The sequence below is a fragment of the Python bivittatus genome, unplaced genomic scaffold (genome assembly GCF_059951505.1).
Source record: "Python bivittatus isolate LINGU-HERP-01145 unplaced genomic scaffold, Pbiv_v1 ctg000220_np1212, whole genome shotgun sequence".
NCBI lineage: Eukaryota > Metazoa > Chordata > Lepidosauria > Squamata > Pythonidae > Python > Python bivittatus.
The window spans coordinates 38,000,642-38,023,696 of record NW_028277048.1 but is presented as its reverse complement, the minus strand read 5'-3'; the positions used below and the strand labels follow the sequence as shown (position 1 = coordinate 38,023,696).

The 23,055-nt window shown below is 41.6% G+C and overlaps 1 protein-coding gene across 5 annotated transcripts in view; it reads left to right on the top strand.

Moving 5' to 3' along the window:
• Nucleotides 1-23,055, top strand: part of FSCN2 (fascin actin-bundling protein 2, retinal) — a 63,714-nt gene that overhangs the window by 36,255 nt on the left and 4,404 nt on the right. For 4 of the 5 annotated variants that reach the window (XM_007419851.4, XM_088138358.1, XM_088138359.1 and 1 more), the window contains 4 exons: nucleotides 755-1,598; nucleotides 18,806-18,962; nucleotides 21,368-21,489; nucleotides 22,343-22,510. In XM_007419851.4, coding sequence (XP_007419913.1) covers nucleotides 779-1,598; nucleotides 18,806-18,962; nucleotides 21,368-21,489; nucleotides 22,343-22,510 — 1,267 coding nt within the window. In that variant the 5' untranslated portion in view covers nucleotides 755-778. The remainder of the gene's footprint in view (nucleotides 1-754; nucleotides 1,599-18,805; nucleotides 18,963-21,367; nucleotides 21,490-22,342; nucleotides 22,511-23,055) is intronic. The other variant, XM_088138361.1, reaches the window with a different exon arrangement.

The window sequence follows — 23,055 nt, the reverse complement described above, 5'->3', positions numbered from 1 at the left end:
ACCTACCGCATGGAATCAGAGAACCGTGTAACTTTACACAGGGGCAAAGAGGAATAAATCCTCCGTTGAGGAAATCAACCAGGAAGGCAGCAGGTTTGGTTGCAAGGTACCATAGCCCTGATATGTGAAGGAGTTAGGGGTCTATGAAACATTTAGAGATACTGAGACTGCAAAGGAAAAGAGACGTAGCTATAGTGCAGAACACCACTAATGTAGAATACAAGATACCACTGAAGAATACAGCTGATCAAAAGGCCATTGTGTCATCTGTCAACCCCCTTTCATTGTAGCTTTTATGTAGAAGCTCCACTATTGGTTACAGGAGGCTGGCAGCTCACTGAACGCTTTGTAATCCTAGCTGTACTAATTAAGCAAGGCTGCTGCAGTGCTAAGTGTGTACTTTTTCTGAACATTCTCCCCCCATCCCTGCTGTGCCATGCAGAGGAGGAGGAGGAGGAGGAGAAGTCACTGTGAGCAGTGCAGGAGAGAGCAATGCTGCCAGCGAGAGGAGGTGCGGAGGGCGGGGAAAAAGTAATGAACGAGACTGGTTTTATGGGCTTTAGATTAGGTGAAGGAAGAGCCGGTGCAGAGAGACCTGGAACTAGGGCATTTGCACGTCACTGTGGCTTTGACTGAGATGTAAATGTTCATTTGTGCTAATCCAGATTCCTCAGTTGTGAGGCTGGGCATACATTCACACCTAGTTTTTTACAATAAGGACTGGGAAAAACTTGACTTTCACCCCAATCTTTAGGACTGTTTGCTGTCCAGAGTGAAGATGCCAACAAATGGGATCCATCAGGCCTTGAAGATCCAGTTTGGCTTAATCAACTCTGATAATCGATATTTAACAGCAGAGCACTTTGGCTATAAAATCAATGCCTCGGCATCAAGCCTGAAAAGGAAGCAAATATGGAGCCTGGAACAGGATGGAGACAGCTCGGTGGTCTTCTTGAAGAGCCACCTAGGTAGGTACTTGTCTGCTGACAAAGATGGCAAGGTCTCATGTGAAGCTGAGAAGCCAGAAAGTGATGGGTGTTTTATCATTGTCACTCAGTCAGACGGACGCTGGGCACTCCAGTCAGAACCATACAAGCGCTTCTTTGGTGGTTCTGAAGACAGGCTGTCCTGTTTTGCCCAAACCATTACTGAAGCTGAGCTTTGGGTTGTACACTTGGCCATCCACCCACAAGCTAATCTTTTGAGTGTTAGCAGGCGAAGATATGCACACCTCAGTGCCCAAGAGGATGAGATCTCTATTGACAGTAACATCCCCTGGGGTGTGGGTTCGCTTATTACACTTACCTTCCAGAATAAGAAGTATTGCCTACGAACCTGTGACAATCGCTACCTCCGCAACAATGGTATCTTGGTCAAGGAACCTGACCGCCATACAGGTTATACCCTGGAATTCAAGGCAGGCAAGTTGGCCTTCAAGGACTGTGATGGGAAATATCTAGCACCCATGGGACCTACTGGCACTCTAAAATCTGGCAGGAGTTCCAAGCCAGGCAAAGATGAGCTCTTTGATCTGGAAGAGAGCCATCCACAAGTAGTTTTCATGGCTTCCAATGGCAGATATGTCTCCATCCGTCAAGGTAATAAATCCATTCCCTTCTGCTTTGTGGGACAGCCAGGCAATGCTTCTCTCCTATTTCAGTAACAAGCTTATATGTGCCTTATCATTTTTTTACCTTGTAAATGGGAAATGTGCTTGTGCTTAACCATGGCTGACTGCACAATAGGAGTAGTGGCAGTACTTGTCATAGTTTCTGAAGATGATTTGGCATTTGATTTTCTAGACATTTTCTGCAGTCATCCTCCTGTCCTTCATTACATCTGTGTACTTGAATGGAAGGGACAGAACATTTTATTTCTGCAAGTATATAATCATGTTTCTTGATTTTCATCAATACATTGACTGGTACATGAAATGTGATAAACTATGACATGGAATGTTTGGCATGTTGTTTGAATCCAGTCAGTGTAAATTATGGTTTACAATGTAACCAGATGTGTGAACCCTGACACTTGTGGGCTTAGTCAACAAATCATAGCTTTAATATGATGTATGAATGGGGCTGGTGTCTGAGCTGTGAAAGATATAGATTACCTCAGTTGTACAAAGGGGATTTGAATCCAAGAGGTATTATCAGTAAGAGCTGGGATGGGATTTGAGAATGAAGGACATTCACCAAAGTGAGCAGCCGTAGAGTATCTTGGAGCTTTGTTGCAACTGTCAGCTAGATGTGTGTTCAACTGAAAGTGTCTCTAGCCTATGCAATAATTTTAGGAATTCCATGTATTAGTTGGCATTTCTACTGCATATGCCAGTGGTTCTGTTGGTTCTTTGACAAGAAAGAAACACGCTGAGTCCTGCCACACTGAATTATTCTGAATTACAGTGATAAGCTGTTGCAATGTGGGTTAACACAGCCCACTTCAGCCTCACCTCAAGTGGCTTACACCTGATTTTGGAACTCTCAGGACTTACTGGGAACCTGGTGAGGAATCAGTCTCTCCAAAGGCAAGACAAAGGATAGGAAAACATGTGCAGGAGGAAAAGAGCTTGTTTTCTGGTGACGGCAGAGCAGTTGGAGTATTGCCTGCCTTCAGTGAGTGGCCACCAGATTGCAGGCTTCTGTGTCTGAATGAAGGGATTGCTGTCTAAAATAGGTGAGAGGTTTTCTCTGTGTGTAGTGGATCTCATTAGCTGGCCTCTGTTTCTGTCTAGACACAAGAGACTGAAAAAGCAAATAGAAAATATAGAAAATAGAGGCGTTCCTCAAAGTGCCTGAGAACCTGATTGAGAAGTGGCAGTTTTCAGAGCCGTTGCTAAAGGATCTAGGGTCTGAAGTGTTTGTGGTATACAAGAAATACTTCTCAAGTACATTGAGGCTCATCTCTCCCTCTTTGACACACAAAAGAGTGGCCCATAAGGAAAACAAATAAGACCCTGGATATCACCCATCTAGTATGTCATTCTTTGCCACGAGCCTTGTTGAATAAGTGTGATTTGTACAACAGCTGTCCCACAGCTTCCATAAATTTCAGCAGCACACAGGCAGGGAATATGTTCATTACCTTTAATTTACTTCTGTGCCATTAGGCAGTAGTACTTAGAGCATATCTTCCAATCCATTCATTGCTGATTTTAATCAGTCCAGTCAGTTCAATGAGACTTGAGAGCAACTTTCTCTGTCTCATCTAGTTGGTCTCAGATCTCACTCTTTTCAGGTTATCTGTGTTGGGTGCTGTCCATCAGTAAGATTCAGAGTTTGTCAGCCATAAAATGCGGGCTCCATTCATTTTCCACTTTTGCTGTGCAAATTCTTCAGGATGAATCTGAGCCTGTTATTTAGTTCTTATCCATCTATCCTGTGGACACATGATAATTATCTGCTTAAATATACAGTAAATTGCCCAGCATTATTGAAAATGCTTCCCCCTTCATCTCTGAGCTGAATTTTGGGGTACGAGAAAGCAACGCCCATGCGGTAACTTTTTCATATGGCTGCAGGCCTGACCCTTATGCAGTTGTGGTAATTTCATTGATCATCCAGACAATACTGGTGCCTTTTAGTCATCAACCCATAATTTATCTCTCCCTTGTATGGCTTCCATCCTGCTACTCACTTTAACAAAAATAATCTGTTTAAGAAAAAATACTGCAAATAGAAGCAAACGCTTTGCAGCTATAGATGTACCACAGTGCTTTAAAAAAATGTGAGGGAATGTGTTGTGAACAGTGAAATTATCGCCTATACTTCATCTCATGTCTTCCTCATTACTTCCCCTGAACATTCAAGATGCTATGAACAACGGAACACACGTCTCTTGTACTGTGTGCATATCTCTTTGTTTTGTTTATTTCCCCTTTCCTGGAATCCCAAAATTTTAAAAATCCAAAATGCCATTATGAAGCTAACTCTGTACCTCACCTGCTTATGGCTCATCTTTTGTTTTCAAAGCAGAAGGGATATTTTTCTGTGGGTGCCCAGAGGTGGGCAGTCTATCTGAAAACAAGTGTTCCTAGTAAAATCTTATTCCCACATGCCCATAGGACAACACTATTCCTCCAAGGGAAACAAGCGTACAGAGCAACCACACAATTTCCAGCAGATCATGTTTGAAGCACTCTTGTCTATGGACAATTTCTTTCCACATTAATATGGCTTAGCTGACCATGTGGATGCTGTTATTAAAAGTTTCATTACAGATACCAGCTTATTTTATTGCTATTTCCCAGGAAAATCAATGCTACAAAAGAAGAGCTTTCTGCCAAGGAGGATAGTAATTTAAGAATGTTTTGTACTTTTGGAATTTGGTCTTTCTTTTCACAAAGAAACCCCACATTCAAAGAACCTTCATACATGGAATTTTCCTTTGTGCTTTCTTCCTCACTTTTTTTGATGGAGAAGAACATCTTACGGTGAGTGGAGAATCCAAAATTGTGCCCCATTAGGACTGGTGGGTTGCAAGCTGAAAACTACACTTTGATCACCCACAATAACTGAACAATAATTATCTCAATTGGTTAGCCTAACAGCAGCATGGACAGTAGGGTGCATAAGACTATTCTGTTTCCAGTCTGATGCCAGCTTTTATGCTTATCCTACCCTTCTGCTATCACAGAATTCCATGACACAACCCTGAGTTTTTCCCATCCCAACACTGAGAAAATTATCTGTCATTTCGTGTGCAGAAGAGAGATAGAAATACAACAATTTAAAACCCCCAAAGCTGGCAAAGGTATTCATAATCACATTGATATGAATGTCCTCTTGCTATCAGTCATCACCATCCTCAAATATCTGATTGTGATTTTCAAACTTTAAAGTTTGAAAAGCAGGAAGAAATTAAGCAAGTGATTTTTTTTGTGACATGAAGATCAAAGGGCGAGAAATCTGCTTAATTTCTGATGTTAGGATTCGGTTTTAATGGTGTAAGAGCAGGAGTTGACAAAAAGTAGGATCCTGTCTTCTCCCCCAAGATATGGTGGAATGATAAACTCACACAGAAATATGTATGAAAAGTACAGGAGGGAGAAAGCAGTCTTTGACTACTGTATAATTTAACCCTTCCACTTTCTGTATTAAAGTAGCAAATGCTCAGGTAATCCAGTGGATGCTTTCCTTGAACAACGTTCTAGACCTTTGCTACTGTGCTATAGTCTGCACCTTCTCTGTCACAACAGTTAGAAAAATATTTTCTTATTGTCCCTGTAGTTTATGAAAAACAATTGCTGTTTGAATAGGTGAATTTATTTAAACACGTAACAATGTAAATTGTCCATTCTTTGGCACCTAAAAAGAAAGACTAGTTAACAATTTAAAACGATAATAACTGCAGTCATATTACCAGCAAACCAAAGGAATCATATATTGATTTAAATCTGCTTGGAAAGGGGCAGATTGCTCTTTTCCCCATAGAAAAGTGAAACATACATGTATCATTATTCTTCTTAATGTTGTTGCAAGAGTTCAGGCTTCCTGAGATGAAGTTAGCACATCTCTTTTTCTGACCTTTTGGCCAGTATAAAACAAGCTGAAATTCCATGCTTAAAGCCCCAGCTGTACAACCAGAATACATAAGGTATATAAGATTGCCAATTTCTGAATCAAGAGTCCAATAATTACCCTTTCATGGCAGTGATGTATGGCAATTCACGGGAAATAAAATATTATTTTCTGCATGAAAAGAAATTATTTGCTGGTTTCTGCACACAAAATCCTCTGTGAGTAACGGTTTACATATTTTATTCTATTCAAATGGTTTACATATTTTATTCTTACATTTCCTGAACATGATATATGAATGAGAAAATTAAGAAACGATCTAGGAGGACCACTATGTATATTAAATATTGAAAGATAAGACATGAAAGCCAAAAGCAAAAAAGGAAATATACACCCCACAATTTCTTCCCAGTTCTAATCTGAGCTCTAAAGAAAGAAAAAACCTACTGCAGACAGTCCTATGTTTTATCTTGTTCTTTGTAGAACTATATAGTTCATGAGGCCTAAAATCTTACTTTTAAAAACAAGAGAAACAATGGAAATCAGTAGATATTCGGGGGGGGGGGGGAAACTACACTGAAAGTTTAGATCCTGAGACCCTTAGAGGTTTCTTGATTACAGAGCTCAGATCTGTAGCAAATGCTACCCCTGGTTCCTCTCTTTGGTTCTAGTGAAGGCACGAATACAGTAGTTCACTCGGTTTCTGAGGTCACATTCACATGTCCACTTTGCACTTAATTCACATGGGTGCCACGTCCCTGGCTTCCAATGTTGTCCTCTGTCTGCAGCAGCTGAGCCAATTAACTTCTGGCCGAGGTGTGATGCAGGACGAATAGCCGTGAAGCAGAGTTTTTGGGGTTGGTGTTGGGCAGGATGGTTCCCCCATTGGCAAGAAACCTTGCCTTATCCAGCCTCCCAGCTTCCTGACTCTTTTTTCTGATGTTGAGGTGAAGGTGTTATGACATATCAGCTTTTCACAGAGCTTTTAAAATTGATCCAAGGGGTGGTCTTCTATTTCTTCCTCCCAGTAATCAGTCATCTCCCCCCCCCCAATTGTAGCAAACAATGGACAAGCTAAGGATGAGGAAAGGGGTGAGCCACTGTTTGGACTTTGAGGGAGTGGTCCATTATTGGTCAGCTGGAAGCAGTGTTGAGCAACTCAGACCACAAAGCTCTTTCATGAATGGTGGTGGTAAGAACAACCATAAGGCAATGTGAATCCATTTCTAAGTGTTTCAAGAATAAAAATAGTAATTACATGGAAGTGCTTTCTGATAGAGAAAGGGCAAATTCTATTTATCTCTTGACCACTTACTATTACTATGATTAAAGTAAATTATAAATTATAGATTGCCCCACCCAAATTCAATTATTTATATTTATATATATATGTGTGTGTGTGTGTGTGTGTGTGTGTGTGTGTAGAGAGAGATGTATATGTTTTGTTGCCATACTTTCTATTGCTGTCTTTTCTTCTTCATTAGTACCCACTGTAATATATATATATTATTATTTGATATATGGTCTATCAAAAACATAAGTTTGTGAAACAGTAGTTACCAGTTTTGCACAAAGTGCTTTAAATTAGAGCTTTAAAAGTGAAAGAAACAATCTTCTACCTTAAAAACAGCCAGTGAGCCATTCTGAAATGTATCTGCACCAAAACAAATAGCCATATGCAGACAAGGTGATCAGTCCAAGTTTTCCTACATTGAAAGGGCATACCTCTCAAGAAATCCTTGTTAAGGGAAGTTTTAACTGCACAAACCTCTGTGTAAAATTGCACCTCTCTTCCACAAGCCCTATATAATGATTTGTTAGTATCCTTTCCCGGTTTGGTGCTTCCAAAGGGTTTGACCACTGCTCCCATCAGACACATGCATTATGGAGAGTGATGTGAGATTGTAGGAATTGTAATCCATAACATCTGGATGAATCAGCCAAATGGCTGCTAGCAAACAATAAGTAGGACCAGGAAGTGCCACGCTGCCGAAGGGCTAATGTTAATTTGCTTGTATGCCCATTTCCTTGGAGAGTCGACCTCAGATGGACAGCAAAACAAATTATGGAGAGAAGACCACCATACCTATTCAAAGGCAGGTTCTGATAATAATTTTGCCCCTCTACATTCATTTGAAACCTGCACAATCTAGTGTGCCATGAAAAGGACACTAAGCCAAGGAGACTTACTTTATCAGAGATCTTATTTCAAGGAATGGAACAAAGTCTGGAGTTTGAAAGCATGAGCAAGTGAACTGGGAAATTCCCATTTAAAATCTCACTTTATAAACCATACATTAATTTATTGAATGGCTTCAGTAAAGGCACTGATTTCTCCACTGCCAACCCATCTCTCAGAAATTTGTTTCCTGTGGCTAGTGGCAAAATTACTAGGTTTTTTATAGATTATCATACACTGAAATTTGCCTTTAAAATGCCATGAAACCATAGGGTTAGTAGTTTGTCAGTTTGGAGAAAAGCACTGTCATTGCCTTCTCTAAATGTGGAGGTTTGCTGATGCTGAGTATGAAGATGGGGGTGGGGAATTGTCAACCAAGCAATTCCAGGAGTTTTACATGATTGCATGTCCTTTCCTTCTGTTTATGAACTTATCTATAGCTGAGTCAGCTTCTGCAAATATAGCTGCAGTTGATTTTATTGCATGGAACCTAGACTTCTTCACTATTATACTTCTGTAGAGTTGGGAGAAATGTTGCATTTCCTGAGCATCTGGAAACAGACTGGATTTACCAATTATGCTAAACCCTTTTGGCTTACCCTTTGCTTCATAATAGATCTGAGAGTTATACTCCCTCCCCTCTCACCCCCAGCAACTGCTCTGTGGGAAAGATCTCTGAAATAAGAATTCAAGAGAAGACTTTCCCATAAACAGCAAATTAATTTCAATTCTTACATGATTTTTTTTCTGTGTCCCCTTAAACCCACTTTAGTTCCCCTTTCTTTCCAATCTTGCTATACTAGCTTTACATATATAGTTCAATTTCAGAAAGCCACTTCTATTTTCTTTCAATGTCGTTATTCAGTTTTAAATTCAGTCCAAACCAACTATCACCAATTCAAAAGTTGGCAATAGTTGTGTTATGTTGCAGAGAATGGTGTTAATGGAAGAACAAAGTTTGGAGGAAAAGTTGTGCAACATTCCGAATGAATGTGATCTATGGGAAAAAAATCGTCTGTTCGGAGATATGACTCAATGGGTGGGAATGAGATGAGAGAATGCATAAAAGGTTGGGCCATTTAGAAACCCAAGAATGAGCAAGAGTGATGATTGGATGTCAGCAGCTGCTTTGTTTTGTATGTGAAGTTTAGGCATGAGTCTGTTGACAAGTACTCATGGCAAAGGAATGAATTGAAAAGTACGACTGATTTGATCGTTTATGATGAAAGACTGAGATAATTAGCAAAGGATACCAGGTTGATGGGAATGTGGATCTTGATAAAAAATGAGTACAGTATGAAAGAAAAGGAAGTGAAAGAAATGAGAGTGAAAGTAGCACAACTACAGGAAAAGATAGTACAAGATAGATTAATTTCAAAGCAGAATGAATGGAAAGTGGACGTAAGGAAAGAAGATGTTGCCATCTCAACTTTTCCGTTCGAAGCCTTCTTCCTTCCTGGTCATGTGACCCAGAGCATTGCTATTACTAAGAGATTGGAATGCCTTCTGTGCTTTGCTTGGTTTAGAGAAAATGTATAATACTGTGAATAAGCAGGAAGCATGGGATGTTTTGCACAAATATGGAGCGGAAGATTCATTGCCGAATGCAGTAAAAGCAGTATATGATGGGAGTAAAGCAGGCATGCAAATTAATGAAAGGTTTAGTCAGTGCATCAGCATTTGAGTAAGAAGTAAAACAAGGATGTGTGATGTTCCCTTGATCATTTAATGTATTTATGGATGCTTGTAATAAGGGTAGAGGCATGTTGTTTGCAGACCTGTATATGTGTCTATGTTGTGTGCAGATTATGTTGCATTGTTGACTGAATGATTTGCTATGAATGTTAAATCGTATGATGCAACAAGGAGCATGGATCTGAAAAGTAATGTATTGAAGACCAAATGAGTTGTGTTTGATAGGAAAACGGAACGATAGCAAGTTATACATAAACGCTGAAAAACCAGAACAAATGGATGAATTTGTGTAATTTGATAGAATGTTTAATAAAGATGAGGAAATGGATGGAAAATGTTTAAGACTTGCAGTTGTTGGCAGAAAGGTAAATGGTCTGAGGAATTCATTTTGGCTGAGCAAAGCAAAAATGGCTATGTATAAGAACATACTTCTGCCTTCCTTGTTATATGGAAATAAGCACTGGTTATGTGAGGAGAAACAAAAAAGTAAGTTAAATGCAAAGAAAAAGGAGCATTTATGAAGTGCATTGTAGAACCAGAATTGTAGTTGGTTCAGCACTCTATGGGTGATGAATGAATGTGGACTGAATACAAAATAAAGTAACTAGTATGAAAGAAATACATGAAGATGGTTTGATCATTAGTGAGAATGAATGAAGCAGAAGACCAATACAGACCAAAGAAGTCATAACTGGATGGAGCCAATGAGATTTTTAGAAAGAGAGGTGAGAAGTTTAAAAGGCAATGTATGAATCTCTGCTGTTGTAGTGCAAGGAAGGATGGTTTGTAGGATAAAAAGGTATGGTATGGAGAGATATGTATTAATTTAAAGTAGATGTAACTATTTCCCTTTCTTTCTCTTATCTCATGCCATTAGTTTCTTTTGCTTACTGTGTTTTACTCCTTTTCTGCATGTTGATAACATTGGTTACCTAAGAGGGAGAGAAAGAGAGAAAATCTGTTTTATGTTTAATATGTTGATTAATAAAATATGCTTTCAGCAACAAAAGTGTAAATGTATGTTGGAAAGCCACGAAGCTAGTCTCTTCTTGTAAGGTGGAGATATCAGCCTTTCACAACTTGTCGCTTTTGCAATGTTCCAATTCACACGATTTCTCAGCCGGAATAGCTTTCTGAGAGCTGCAGTTGCAACACATATGATGCCATATTGGGAAAAGCAATATTATGGTGTCAAATCAATAGCAGCCACAGCCCACCAATCTCAACTAGCCTCAGTCTTTCTCTTTCTGGCAGGCCTGGGTCATGTCCACTAGGGCTGCAGGACAGCAGAGATAGCAGCACATCAGTAAGAGCCATATTGTGTTCAGAAAGGACGCCTTTGGCCATTCCAAGGAGGCACTGGGGGAAAGGCCTGCCCGTGGGTCATTGCTGCAGACAGGCATGATTTCAAGGGGACAGTTGGGAAGATCATACAGTCTTCAGTTAGGGGGATTAACCCGTCAAGACAACTCTCCTGGTCAGGCTGATCTACCCAGAGACCAGGTGGTCCAGGAGGACAGTCTGGTTTGAATAAGGTTTGGCTGTTGAGGCAGTGCTATTTATGTCAGTATACTTGTCTGGTCACTCTGGGACTGGAGGATTGCATATTCACACAGCTGTGAGAAATAACCCCATATCCCTTACTCTCTCTAGAGAGCTAAAAGCAGCTTCAAGAGAATTTCAAGAGAAAAATAACAAAAGGGAAAAAGTCTCTGCGATTATCAAGTAATTGCTGCTTTGAGAAAAATGGGAGAATCTGCTTCTTTTTTAATAGCCAAACATTTTAAAAATTCATGCTATAAATTTTCCACATCATCTGCAGCTCCCATACCTTCTAATCATTGATGTGTGAGTAGGTACCATTAAATTCAAAGTAGAAAATGCAGGAAGGCCAGACTAATGAAAATGGAAAAAAGGCAGTCCAGAGAGGAACTGAGTTTGAGCAAAGCTGATTGGCTGGAAATGTCTGTCAAAAGAATGTTCAGGCCAGGGGATCTATCTGACCAATGGGTTGTCACCTACTGTAATCTGAAAACCAGGCTGGGGACCAATTTGAATATCCTGCAAAATAGTGCAGAAAGGAGAGCGGTAATTGGCCTTCCCTGTCTGCCCCAGCAGAACCTCCATGCCTACAAGGAGGGGAGTGAAACCTCTCCTCCCTGCCCATCCCTCGCTATCCAGCTGCTCGCCATCGCTGCTGTGATTTTTAATCACTCCTTCCTACTGCTTTTCTCCACAACCCTGTGAGATAGATTGGGCTGGGAGCGATGGGCCCCAAATCACCCAGTTCACTTCCTTTGGTGAGAGTGGGACTAGAATCTGGGTTTCCCCAGTGCCACTCCAGTACCATAACTAGAATGCCACACTGGCTCTTGAGACACAGTGATCTCAAGTGGTACATGCATTCACTCAAAAATCAAAGTAAAGTAAAATTACTATTCTATAAATCCTCTTAACTTCAGTCTCTGTTCTCTCCCTATATTCTTTCCCTTTCCAGCTGTTGCCTGGTACTTTCTGGTAGCTGTTCCTGCCATCTGTATTCTCCCACTATGTGCCTGTCTTAATCTTTGTGTTTGCTTCTGTACCCCTTTTTGTTCAGGTCCACCTACTTAAAGGTTTGCATACATACACTGTATGTGTAAAACTGCAAAATAATTACATATGGAATACCAAGCAAAATCTTTCAGGCCTGACTTCTAATTTGTAGTACAGGAAGGAAGGTTGTCCTTCACAGGTGGTGGTGGAATTGGTGGTTTCTGCTGGTGGGTGAGCTGAGCGTATCCATCTTTTAGTAAGGCTCAGGGTCTCATGCAGGATACGGATCAAGCACAGAAGCATCCTTCTTGGCTTCCTGGGGTGGTGTCCTAAAACCTGCCCTCCCACATCACCAACAGGTTGGCTTCACAGCTGTCTCCTCAACCGTTGTGTGGACGCTTGATGTCAGATTTCAGCCGTCTTTCACTCCTACTGTCTTAAAGCTCCTTACCCTGCTCCACACTTCCTGCTTGCCCAAAGATGAAGAATGGCAACATTTTTGCTAAGAAGGTGACCTCCGTTCAAGTTTTCTTGTCTGCATCAAAAGAAGTGTCTCTCCCCACTCCCTCCATTCCCCCCACCACTGGTGCAAGCATGCGGTAAGAGGACCAAACCTGCTTAAACCAATGTGGAGGGATGGAGGGAGGGGGAAGAGACACTACTTTTGATGCAGACAAGAACGCTTGAATGGAGGTCACCTTCCCAGCATTTCACCCTATGTAAATACATCATTTTGGGGGTGGTACTGTGCCTCCCCACAGTCTCTGCTCTCTGCTAGGCTGCTTACCATAAAAAGCTGGATTTTTTTTAAAGGTTCAGTAGGAGAAGGTGAAATGCTTTGTTTTTCAACTGGTTCAGTAGAGGACTAGGTGATGGATATTTCTTTGTTTTCTTTTTCTTTCAACTGGGTAAAATTGAGAAGAGTTTTGCCAAGTTTCCTCTTCCAGCTTGTGACAGGAAGAACTGTGAAACTGTTACCTTCCCCACCACCACCACTAGACCTCATAAAAGAGGCCCACAGAAACAAAAGCAACAGGTGCCTGCTTTCCTAGCATGGATGAGAGGGGAAACGAATCAGGGGAATCCACCAGTTGGAGACCTTGTTAACTGTGTCTGGACAGAGCATGTGCCCATCACTGTAGCTAAAGTGGAGGAAGGCGTGGAAATCCGGGAAAGGATTTCTTAAGCTGTCTTCAATTCCAGTCATTTACACAGAGGAGATGAGGAGTGGAAATGCCCTTGCTGTGGACAGTATGCTCATCAATTCATCAGCTCTTAAGTTGACCTATGATAATATTCAGCTTGTTGTAGGTTTTGCTCTGTTAAAAATGCAGTGTGTTTCTTGCGGTCCCCTGACAGTAGCAAATTACCTCACATGTGTTGCAAGTTTTAATCCATCACCCCTGATCCAAATCCTGTGAAGATATGATTCCATGGTCAAGCATGGCTTGGCTTACCATATGTCCTGGTTTGATCTGGATTGTCATAGTTTTGCGCTCCAATTGTCCCAGCCGGTGTACAAAAAATTCCAGAAAAAGCAGTGAGATCTGACCCCACTTTCTTCCCTCTTCTCTTGACCAACTAGATCAGTTTATTCTGCTTTTCCATTGCTCTGAGGAGAAGCAGGTGAAGTTGCTTGATGTTCAGGTTCCACAGTGCCTGGAAGGCCTTGAGTTCCCTTGATATGGATTGTGGCCAGTTGTCTGAGAATATTGTACAGTATCAGCTAATCTGTAAGAGGCAAAGTGACTCTGAAGCTTACATGCAGCTACCTAAAATCTGGTACAAACTCTGAGTCTGTTTGCCAAGAATTAGAAGAGTAACCTACAGTTAAAAGGTAGACTTTCTCTTGCCTTTAGGTTTCTTTAACCTTTTTCCAACATTGAAACAGCATTTCATGGGAATGCAAGTCTTCTTTTGCCGCTTGTCCTTCACTGGGTTGGAAATATCACATTAATCCTATCTCAGATGCTAAACTCATCCCTTTTTGAGCATGAGGATGCAGTTTTCCACTGGCAGTTCATGTTTTGTCTCAGGCCACCCATCATCCATATTCCCAACAATCTGTAAAGCTTCAGTCTACATGTCCCCACCCCCCAGTAAAACAGGTAGTCATCCGCTCTGTTTCTCTACCGAACGCTTATTGCTGAGTTTATAGAGGAAGGCACTACTTAAAGAATCTGCCACTAAGAAATATTTACCTGGGTACAGTAGTTCAACATACACATCATAATCCATATCCTCTAAAGCCTCTTTAGGGAACTCAGCAGTGCTTTACAGGTTTATGATCTAAATTTACCTGCAGTGTCTAGGTGATGGAAGCAGTCCTCCCAAACATTACAGCCAACGGTTCTTTTTTATTCTGTTTGCAGTCTCCCCCTCTTCCAGATAAGGCTCTGTAGCATATGTGATAGGCTGCTGGTGTTGTAACAATGCAGCTCCTAGCACTGCCTCTGAGGCATCCCTCTGAGACATAAATTGCTCTCCTAGACTATAATACCAGAGTACAGTGATCTTGAATATTCTGTCCTTAATCTTATCTATTGTCTGCCAGTGATTTTCTGACCATTCCCATTCAGTTTCCCTTGTGTCAGTTGTTGTGTTCACTGTAATCTGCAGGGCCTTTGCAAAATTTTGCCAGGTCATTTAACATTGCCAGGAATCTCTGGGTGCCTTTCACATTCCCTTGTCTCAGCATCTCTTGGATTATTTCAGCTTCTACTTGGTCAGATGAGAGGCCCTCCACTGTTAGCAGATATCCGGTATAAAACATATAGCCATGGTAGATGTTATCAGGATTCCATTTTATATTCTGTTTCCTGCACTGCTAAAAAATAAAAACAAACAGATAACTTTTGGTCATGGTCCAAGGTTGCTTCTATGCCATTCCCTTGTTCAGCAGTGCAGATGTCACCTGCATTTTTTGTTAATGCCTGAAACGTGCTCCTGCTCTTGATTTACCCTGCATTAGAAGACTTCAGAAGCTGGGCTAATACCCACTGGCAAATGTAGCTGTCATTATCAGGCAACGGCTGTAGCAACATTGGTAAAGTAGCTTGACTCCTTGGGCAACTAGCTGAATGCTTGCATATAGACTCCCTTTCCAATGACCTCCTAGCATGGCGATGTTAGGGGTGGGCCAGATAACTGGAAGACTTGGCAAGTGGGACTGGATTGAGTGGGTCCTTCCTCCTTCCAAGATGATTGATTGTAATCCAGATGGCACAAAGGCGATGAAATACCTTCCTTTATGCTTTCAGTGAAGGTAAGGAGCAGGAATATATCTATTTGCTATGTCGCTTTCATCCTGGCATGTCGTTAAGCCAATGGCTGCAGTTTTGGAGTTGATGAGAACATTGTCCTGCTAATACATAACTATGTCTGTGACCTGATTCTCCATCTTTTGGAAGACTGACTACCAAGCATTTTGGATCAGGTGGAGAAGCCTTCCGTTCAACTGGGGTATAATGTGCTGTTAACATATCTCCTCCGGTGCCTGCATAATGCCTTCCTAATTATGGTCAGCATTGAGAATTAGGTTACTATTACCATACTAAGAACATCGGACCTGAATTAAAAACAAACTTACTGGGTGTTTTAGTTACCAGTGGGCAAACCTTGGATGGGTAGGCACCACATATGGCCACCCAACGTACAAGGCCTCAATTGGTAGGGTGATGACGCAAAGGGGGTGGGCCCATGATTGTCAAGGATTTGAGGCAGAGTTGGAGAGAATTTGGGGACCTCCTTGGTTTTAAAGCCTACACTACTTTTTTTGCCCACAATTCTAGTAACTGTGGCTTCAGAAGATACCTATCTTAGAGCAAACCCCAGCATTTATGGAATAAGAGGGAAAGACTTGCATCATAAGGCTTTGGTGTGGTTTATTTATTTATTTGTCAAATTTATATGGCCACCCATCTCACCCAGAGTGACTCTGGGCAGCGTACAATAAAACCAGGAATTAAAACATTTTACAAAACCGTTAAAATAATAAGCATAGGTAAAACCAGACCGTGAGAGGGAAGATGTTACATACAATATAAGCAGCATGCAGGCTCCCAATTAGATTAGATGTGACATCAGATTATTTGGGTCATGCAGTCTTTCTCAGTGGCCTAGATTTCACTTCCCTTAATTCCCAGATGTTCAGGATTAGGGAGAACAAATATAATGCCCAAATCTGGCATAACTGGGATGCTAGTGAGGATCATAAGCGTGCAAAGCATTTTGAATTCAGAAACTTTTGAGCCTGACATGGTTGTCTCAAGCTCAAAACAGCCATCTGGAGGGCTTCCAGGAAAGTCAGAATCTATTCTGGACTCAAAATGTTTCGTCCACTCCCAGTGAAGAGTCATGTGAGTTCAACAAGGAATAACCCTCCTCAAGAGGTCATCACTGGGCTCAGCAGTACAGGACAATTTCCATCCAGTCTCCAACCTTCCCTTTCTGGCTTATAGCTTGTAAGGGGGCTGGAGGAAGCAGATTCCACTGCAGCTCCTGTCCTATGGAATATCCACCCCCCTGAGATCTGATAGCCCCTGCCCTTTTATCCTTCCAGAGAACACTCAAGATCCGGCTCTTCCCCCAAGTTGGGATAGCACGAGATCAGGATCAGATGAGAATGTGGGTTGTGGTTGTGGCGCGAGGTTTTTCTGAGTTTTAGCTTTATCATTTTATCTTTTTAAATGATTGTATATATTGTTTTATTGGCTGTAAGCTGCCCAGAGTTGGTTCTAAAATGGGTGGCTATACAAATGTTTTCAATAAATAAATAACCTGGACCCCTTACAGTTGGGTTTCAGGCCACGATGTAGTAGCAAGACAGCATTGATTGTACTTGTGGATGGCGTCTGGCCCTCCTTGATCTCTCAGTTGCTTTTGATACTGTCAATCATGGTATCCTTCTGGGTTGGCTGAGGGGGCTAGGAGCAGGGAGCATAGTCCTTCAGTGGTTCTCCAAGTTTCAGTCAGTGTTGGTAGTGGGGGAGAGGTCCAGCCCTTGGCTCTGCTTTGTGGGATGGCACAGAGCTCAACTCTCTTCCCACTCCTCTTTAGCATTTACATGAAACCGCTGGGCAAGATCATCTATTGGCAAGGGGTCAAGAATAATCAGTATGCTGATGACACTAACTTATATATCTCTGCTCTGAGCTATCCAGATGATTCCATCACGGTACTTTCCCAGTGCCTGGAAGCTGTACAGATCTGGATGGGGAAAAACTGGCTTCAGCTCAACCCTGAAAAAAAATGAGTGGCTCTGGGTTTTAGGGCCCCTAGTATCTAGTGATGTTCTATCTTCGCCCCAGGGAGAGTTGGTGCAGAATCTGGGACTCCTTCTAGATTTGCATCTTGAGGAGCAGGTGGCAGCTGTGGCTGGGGAGCCTTTGCACAAATATTTCATGTGCACCAGTTGTGGCTGTTCTTAGATCAGGAAGCACTACTCATAGTCACTCATGCCTTGGTCACCTCCTGATTGGACTACTGCAACATGCTGTACATAGGGCTGCCATTGAAAACCATTCAGAAGCTTCAGCTGGTCCAGAATGCAACAGCACATACAGTTTTGGGTGCAGTAAGGTACCCCCACATAACATCTTTGTTATGTGAACTACACTAGTTCTCAGTAGCCTTCCAGGTGCAATTCAAGGTGTTGGTTGACACTTATGTGCCATGAGGCCTTATCATTTGTGGGACTGCCTATTTGCAATGGTGTCTGCCTATCCCACCAGATCAGGTAGAGTAGGCATGCTCTAGGTGCCTTTGGTGAAATAGTATCACCTGGTGGGCCCTTGGAAGCGTGTCTTCTCTGTTATGGTGCTAGTCTTATGGAACAGCCTCCCCCCAGAGATATAAACAGCCCTGAACCAGCTGGCCTTCCAGAAGTCCATGGACCTTTCCCCAAGGCACTGGGGCCAGGATGTTAATGGAGCTCTGGTATAGGTGTAGGTGATATGCTTGTATTAGATGTTCATTAAGAGCCTCGACTCAGTTTTTCTTTTTAATTGGTTTGGACAATTATGGTTTTTATCTTTGTTCATTGCCCTAGATGGCTGGCCCTATAAATTTGTTAAGTAAATAAATACATATTCCAAGGGATAGAAAAGGAGACTTAGGCAAGGCAAATTAGTGAGGACCAAGCTCCATGCAACACTATTCACATAATTCACACATGACTATTTTTTTAAAGAATAAATTGTAAGCCTGGTCCATTATGCTTTCCCTCATCCAGATCATATATATAGCCTCTTGGACCTTCTATTTACTATATGTCCACACATTTGATAGTTGTGAGAATGGTGTCACTTTTTAGTTTGGTCTTTAAGATTAAGAAGACAAAGGAAAAATAGATAGCAATTTATTTGTTTATTTTTAAGATTTATAAGGCTGCCCAGCTCAAACAGTGTGACTCTGGGTGGCGTACAGCATAAAAAAATCAAACAATAAATCAAATAAGAAAAAAGCCACCCTATAACAATAAATAAATACACAAATATATTTTATAATAAACAAATGTAAATATAAAATAAAAAATGGTGACCATGCAACATAACAGAACAATGAAGAGGGGACTGTCATTCAACTGGCCCCTAATGCCTGGGGGGCTTAAAGCCTTTCCTAAAGGTGAGCAGAGTTGGGGCCTGTCATGTATCAGTGAGAGATTATAAATTGTTCTATCAGTTTATACTGATTATCATTAATAATGGGCGGTTAATGAAGCATATTATACTGTTTAATTCTTTGAGTAATTATTTACAAGTTCCATGTATCTTGAGCCTTTTCTGAAGAGCTTCACATCTGTTCTCACAGACTTGATCAGTGGTGAATTGAGATATCTGGTAATCTAAATGATTTGAAAATGCATTCTTCCTTCTAGGTGTTAATGTCTCAGCCAATCAGGATGAAGAGACACACCACGAGACCTTCCAGATGCAGATTGACAAAGAAACCAAGAAGTGTATTTTCCATTCCAACACAGGCAACTACTGGACCTTGGTGGCACATGGAGGGATTCAAGCTATGGCTACTGAAATGTGAGTTGTACTGCATCTTTATCTTGCTGGCAGGTCCCTAAAGCAGAGGTCGACAATCTATGGTCTGTGGGCCGGATGTGGTTCATCTGGCCCATGGTCCCAAAAAGAATATATTTCCCCATCTTGTGAGGCAGCGGGAGAAATCACTTGCCACCTCCTTGGGCAGCCATTTTGGTGATGGCAATGGCAGGCAAAGCAACTAGTCCCCCAGAAATGGCAGGGGTGGCATGGTCTCTAGCCCCTCTGCTTAAGAAGATTGCATAGGCCTGCCCTTAAGTAATCAGAATTTAAGAAGTCAGTCTATAGCTTGTACTAGGCATCATAATGAAGAACAAACATAGGGGAGAAATGGCCACCAGATTTAGCAACGAGTTACTGTAGGCTTTCATCAAAATGACGAAAACAGCACTGCCCATTGCAGTGCAGGCTCTGTCCCTTTTCTGCAGACCAGCAGTATCTCTGTGCCTGTACAAAAGGGGGAGCTTGTGCCATGATGGCAGGATGTTGCTTTTGACATCTGCTCTCCCTTTTCTCTTCCTCTGCAGAGTTTGTATTTAGACAATTGCTGTAGTTCTCAAGAACGTGTCTCTTCCTCCTTCAGCAGCAGCTGTTCCGCCAGCAGCAGAATACCGTCTCTCTGCTTGTCTCCCCCCACTTGCCCAAACCAATAACATTGACAAACACATAAGAGTGGAACCGGTTGAAAGATGTCCTATGGAAATGATTCCATCCTTTGAAAACACACGCACATGATGTGGGAATCAATGGTTGGACATTTGGATGGTGTGGGTGTTTCAAAAAAGTTATTCCTGTACGAAACATTCATCTGCTTCTACACAAATAACTGCCAGTCAGTTGGTGGAAGGCCAAAATAGTTGAACTACTTGATGAGAACCAGTTCTGTGGTTCTCTTCTGCAGAATCTAATCCCATAGATTCTACGTTGATTTTATTGTAATTTCTTTGTTTGATTGCTGTGAGCCACAGAATCACTGAGAGTCAACATGCAGGTTGTTGTTGTTGAAATGTTTTCTCAGTTGCCTGAGAACTTTTGATAATAGGATGGGGGAATATGTTGGTGGACTCTTTGGACCACACAACCGAGTCTGTGGAAGATCTGGGATGCTGAGAAATTAAAAGCACCCTCAGGAGAGGGGGAATGGGATTGAGGTTGCAGTGAAGAGGGTCAACCTTTTCCCCAATCATTTCCTGGTTAAAAAAACCTCCCCTTTAGAAGCTACTGTTTGTTCAGTAGAAATCCATATGGGTTCCTCCCACTTTCCCCACCTCCCTGGGGCAAATAGTATTTTCAGGAAGATAATTTAGTTCTGGAAAACAACATGAGGAAAAAGAATAACATCTTTTCTCAGTGTCCTCATTTCAATACAATAAAGAACAACCACCACCTCCTTGGCTGTTTTTAGCTGTTTTTATTTTAGAATCTGGGTGATCCAACAACAGCTTCTGTGCCTTTTCATCCAACTGTGCCCTCACTTCACCTTTAACATGTGACACTTCTTTTAAGCAGGAGCATTTAAGAACTTTCTAATCCAGACAAGCATGAGCTAAAGACTGGAGGCTAAAACTGGACAAAAGCAGATTAGAATAAAATTAGAATATTTAACAGTGAGTGGGATTAACTCTTGGAATGTAGATGTAGATGCTAATGAAAAATTGTTTTTCTCCCTACTGTCCTTCAGTGAACTGAACCTCTGTTAAAAGACTAGCGCCTGATTGGACTTAGCAATGAAATGAAGCATTGAAGTTCCCTGTCCTTATGGAGATTTATCATATCTAGGGAAAACCTACCTCTGCCCCTGAAAATAGCCTGGATGCTTTCATGCTACCGTTCAGCAGAGCTGTGTCAGAAGAAAGAGAAAAATACCCAGCTACTCGTGCCACATCAAGCTCCTGCTTTAGGTGGAATGTGCACTTGCAAATATGTTTCCTGACCTTTATTTTTCAGTTAGTGAGGCAAATTGCCCACCACACACACCTCTCAGTTTGTGGATTGAAAAGTGCAGTAGTACGAGTAATGCAGAGGAGTAGTAGGACATGTTTGCTCTCCATTGGGAACAACCTGTAAACCCAATGAATTAAGGTATGGTAAAGCTCAATACTAATGCATCTAATACAACCTAAACCTGCAGGAAGAGTTGCAATAGAGCATGATAAACTTGCACGTGGGCAATACAATCCAAGGTACAATTTTTATGAATGTATCAAGATTCCATAAATCTTCCTCTCATGTTGTGGAATGTTGTTAGTGTACTGTATGTGGGGTTTATATATGTAATAAATATCTAATAGAGCAGAAAGAGCACAATCTTCAGAGAGAATGAATACTTTCTTCTTTCTGTTTCTCCCATTGATCTGAGCTCTTCCCTTCTGCCTTGGTTCCCTCAGATCTGCCAGCACTATGTTTGATCTTGAATGGCGTGGTCGCCGTGTTGCCCTCAAAGCTGGCAATGGCAAGTATATCTGCACCAAGAAGAATGGGCAACTGGCAGCTGTCAGTGACAGAGTGGGTGAGTCTTATCTCTGGATCCTGAAGATGAAGCTCCCTGTGGGCTTTATTTCAGAAGCTCAGGCCTTCTAGACCAAGAAATAGGAAACTACTGTGAAAAATCTGTTGTCCTTCGGATACTAGAGGACCACAACATCTCTGACAATTGCCATGCTAACTGGACTGCTAACAAATTTTAGTAGAGAGGTGGGTTAGTCAAATTCATTCATTTTCTACTGCTTTTGTATTACAAATAACTATGAAAGATGAATAATCCAAACCAAATCTAGACATCAAACATTTGACACAATTGCGTGCTTTGTGGAATCTAGAAGATGGTAAAACAGAATCAAGCCAGATGAATCTAGCAATATCTGAAAGTAGCTGCTACATAGCTCTCATTAGTAGCCAAGAGAAGGAGAGTAAACCTGGAGTCCTCCAGATATGTTGGACTACACTCTCATCATCTCTCTCTTTCTCCCCTCCCCTCCCTTGCCAGCAATAAGCTGTGGGGCTTATGAAAGTCAAGAGGTCATCAGATTGGAGAGAGCTGGAATAGATCTTGAAAAGTCTTTGCGTGTAATGTTGGAAAGCTAGATAGAGAATTGATGAAAGCTGGAGTTTCCAAGGAAGTTGCAGGAAGCTTGCAGAAGTAGGACCATAAAATGAGTCCCAACTTCATAATCCTAACTACTTAAAATCTTCCCTTATGTCTGCCAAATACCCGCATGAACAGGTTCTTAGAAATAGGCATTTCTAGGGGAGCAACCTTGTATTCACTTGATGTCAAATGCCCCTTTTGGATTCTTAGCTCCTGTGAAGTCATGGTAGTCACATTAACCCCAGAATTCACTGAGTTGCAGTTGTCATTATAGGAAAAGATGAAGAATTTGTTCTCAAGCTGATCAACCGACCCATCCTAGTTCTTCGTGGGGCTCATGGCTTTGTTTGCTACCATCGCAACTCCAACTTGTTGGATGCCAACCGTTCAATCTATGATGTCTTCCACCTCAATTTTAGTGATGGTGCTTACCAGATCAAAGGTAATTAGCTGTCCGCAAACTGGGAGGTTGGAAGAGAGAGGGAGCTGGGTAGCATTCTTCATTCACACAATTAATTAATTTGGATCACATGCCAGAGGAATGCTGTACATGAAATAACGTTAAGGCTACGAACAGAAACCCAGATGAACCATTATTTTGTTTAACATAGCCGTAAGCTTCCCAGCTATCTTCCTACCCAAGGTTGTCTATGGCATTGTTTATACTATTACCAATTTCTCTTTCACATCTCCTGTATTATAATCAGGATGGGAATTAGAATTTGTAGTCCTCCAGATATTGCTGCTCTAGAACTCTTAACAACTTCAGCTAGAATAGCCAAGAGGGAATAAAGTTGGGACTTGGAGTTCAGCAACAGGGTCCCAAAGCTTATTGTTTCCCACAGTCTGATTCAGCTGCTCCTATAACAGGAATAGGCAGCCTTTGTAGTCAGGGTCCATACTGAATTTTGGGCGGGGGAGAGGTGAGCTGGCCTCAGGGAGCAGGATAATAATAGAAAATAGGTGGAACTGCATCATAGAAGTAGG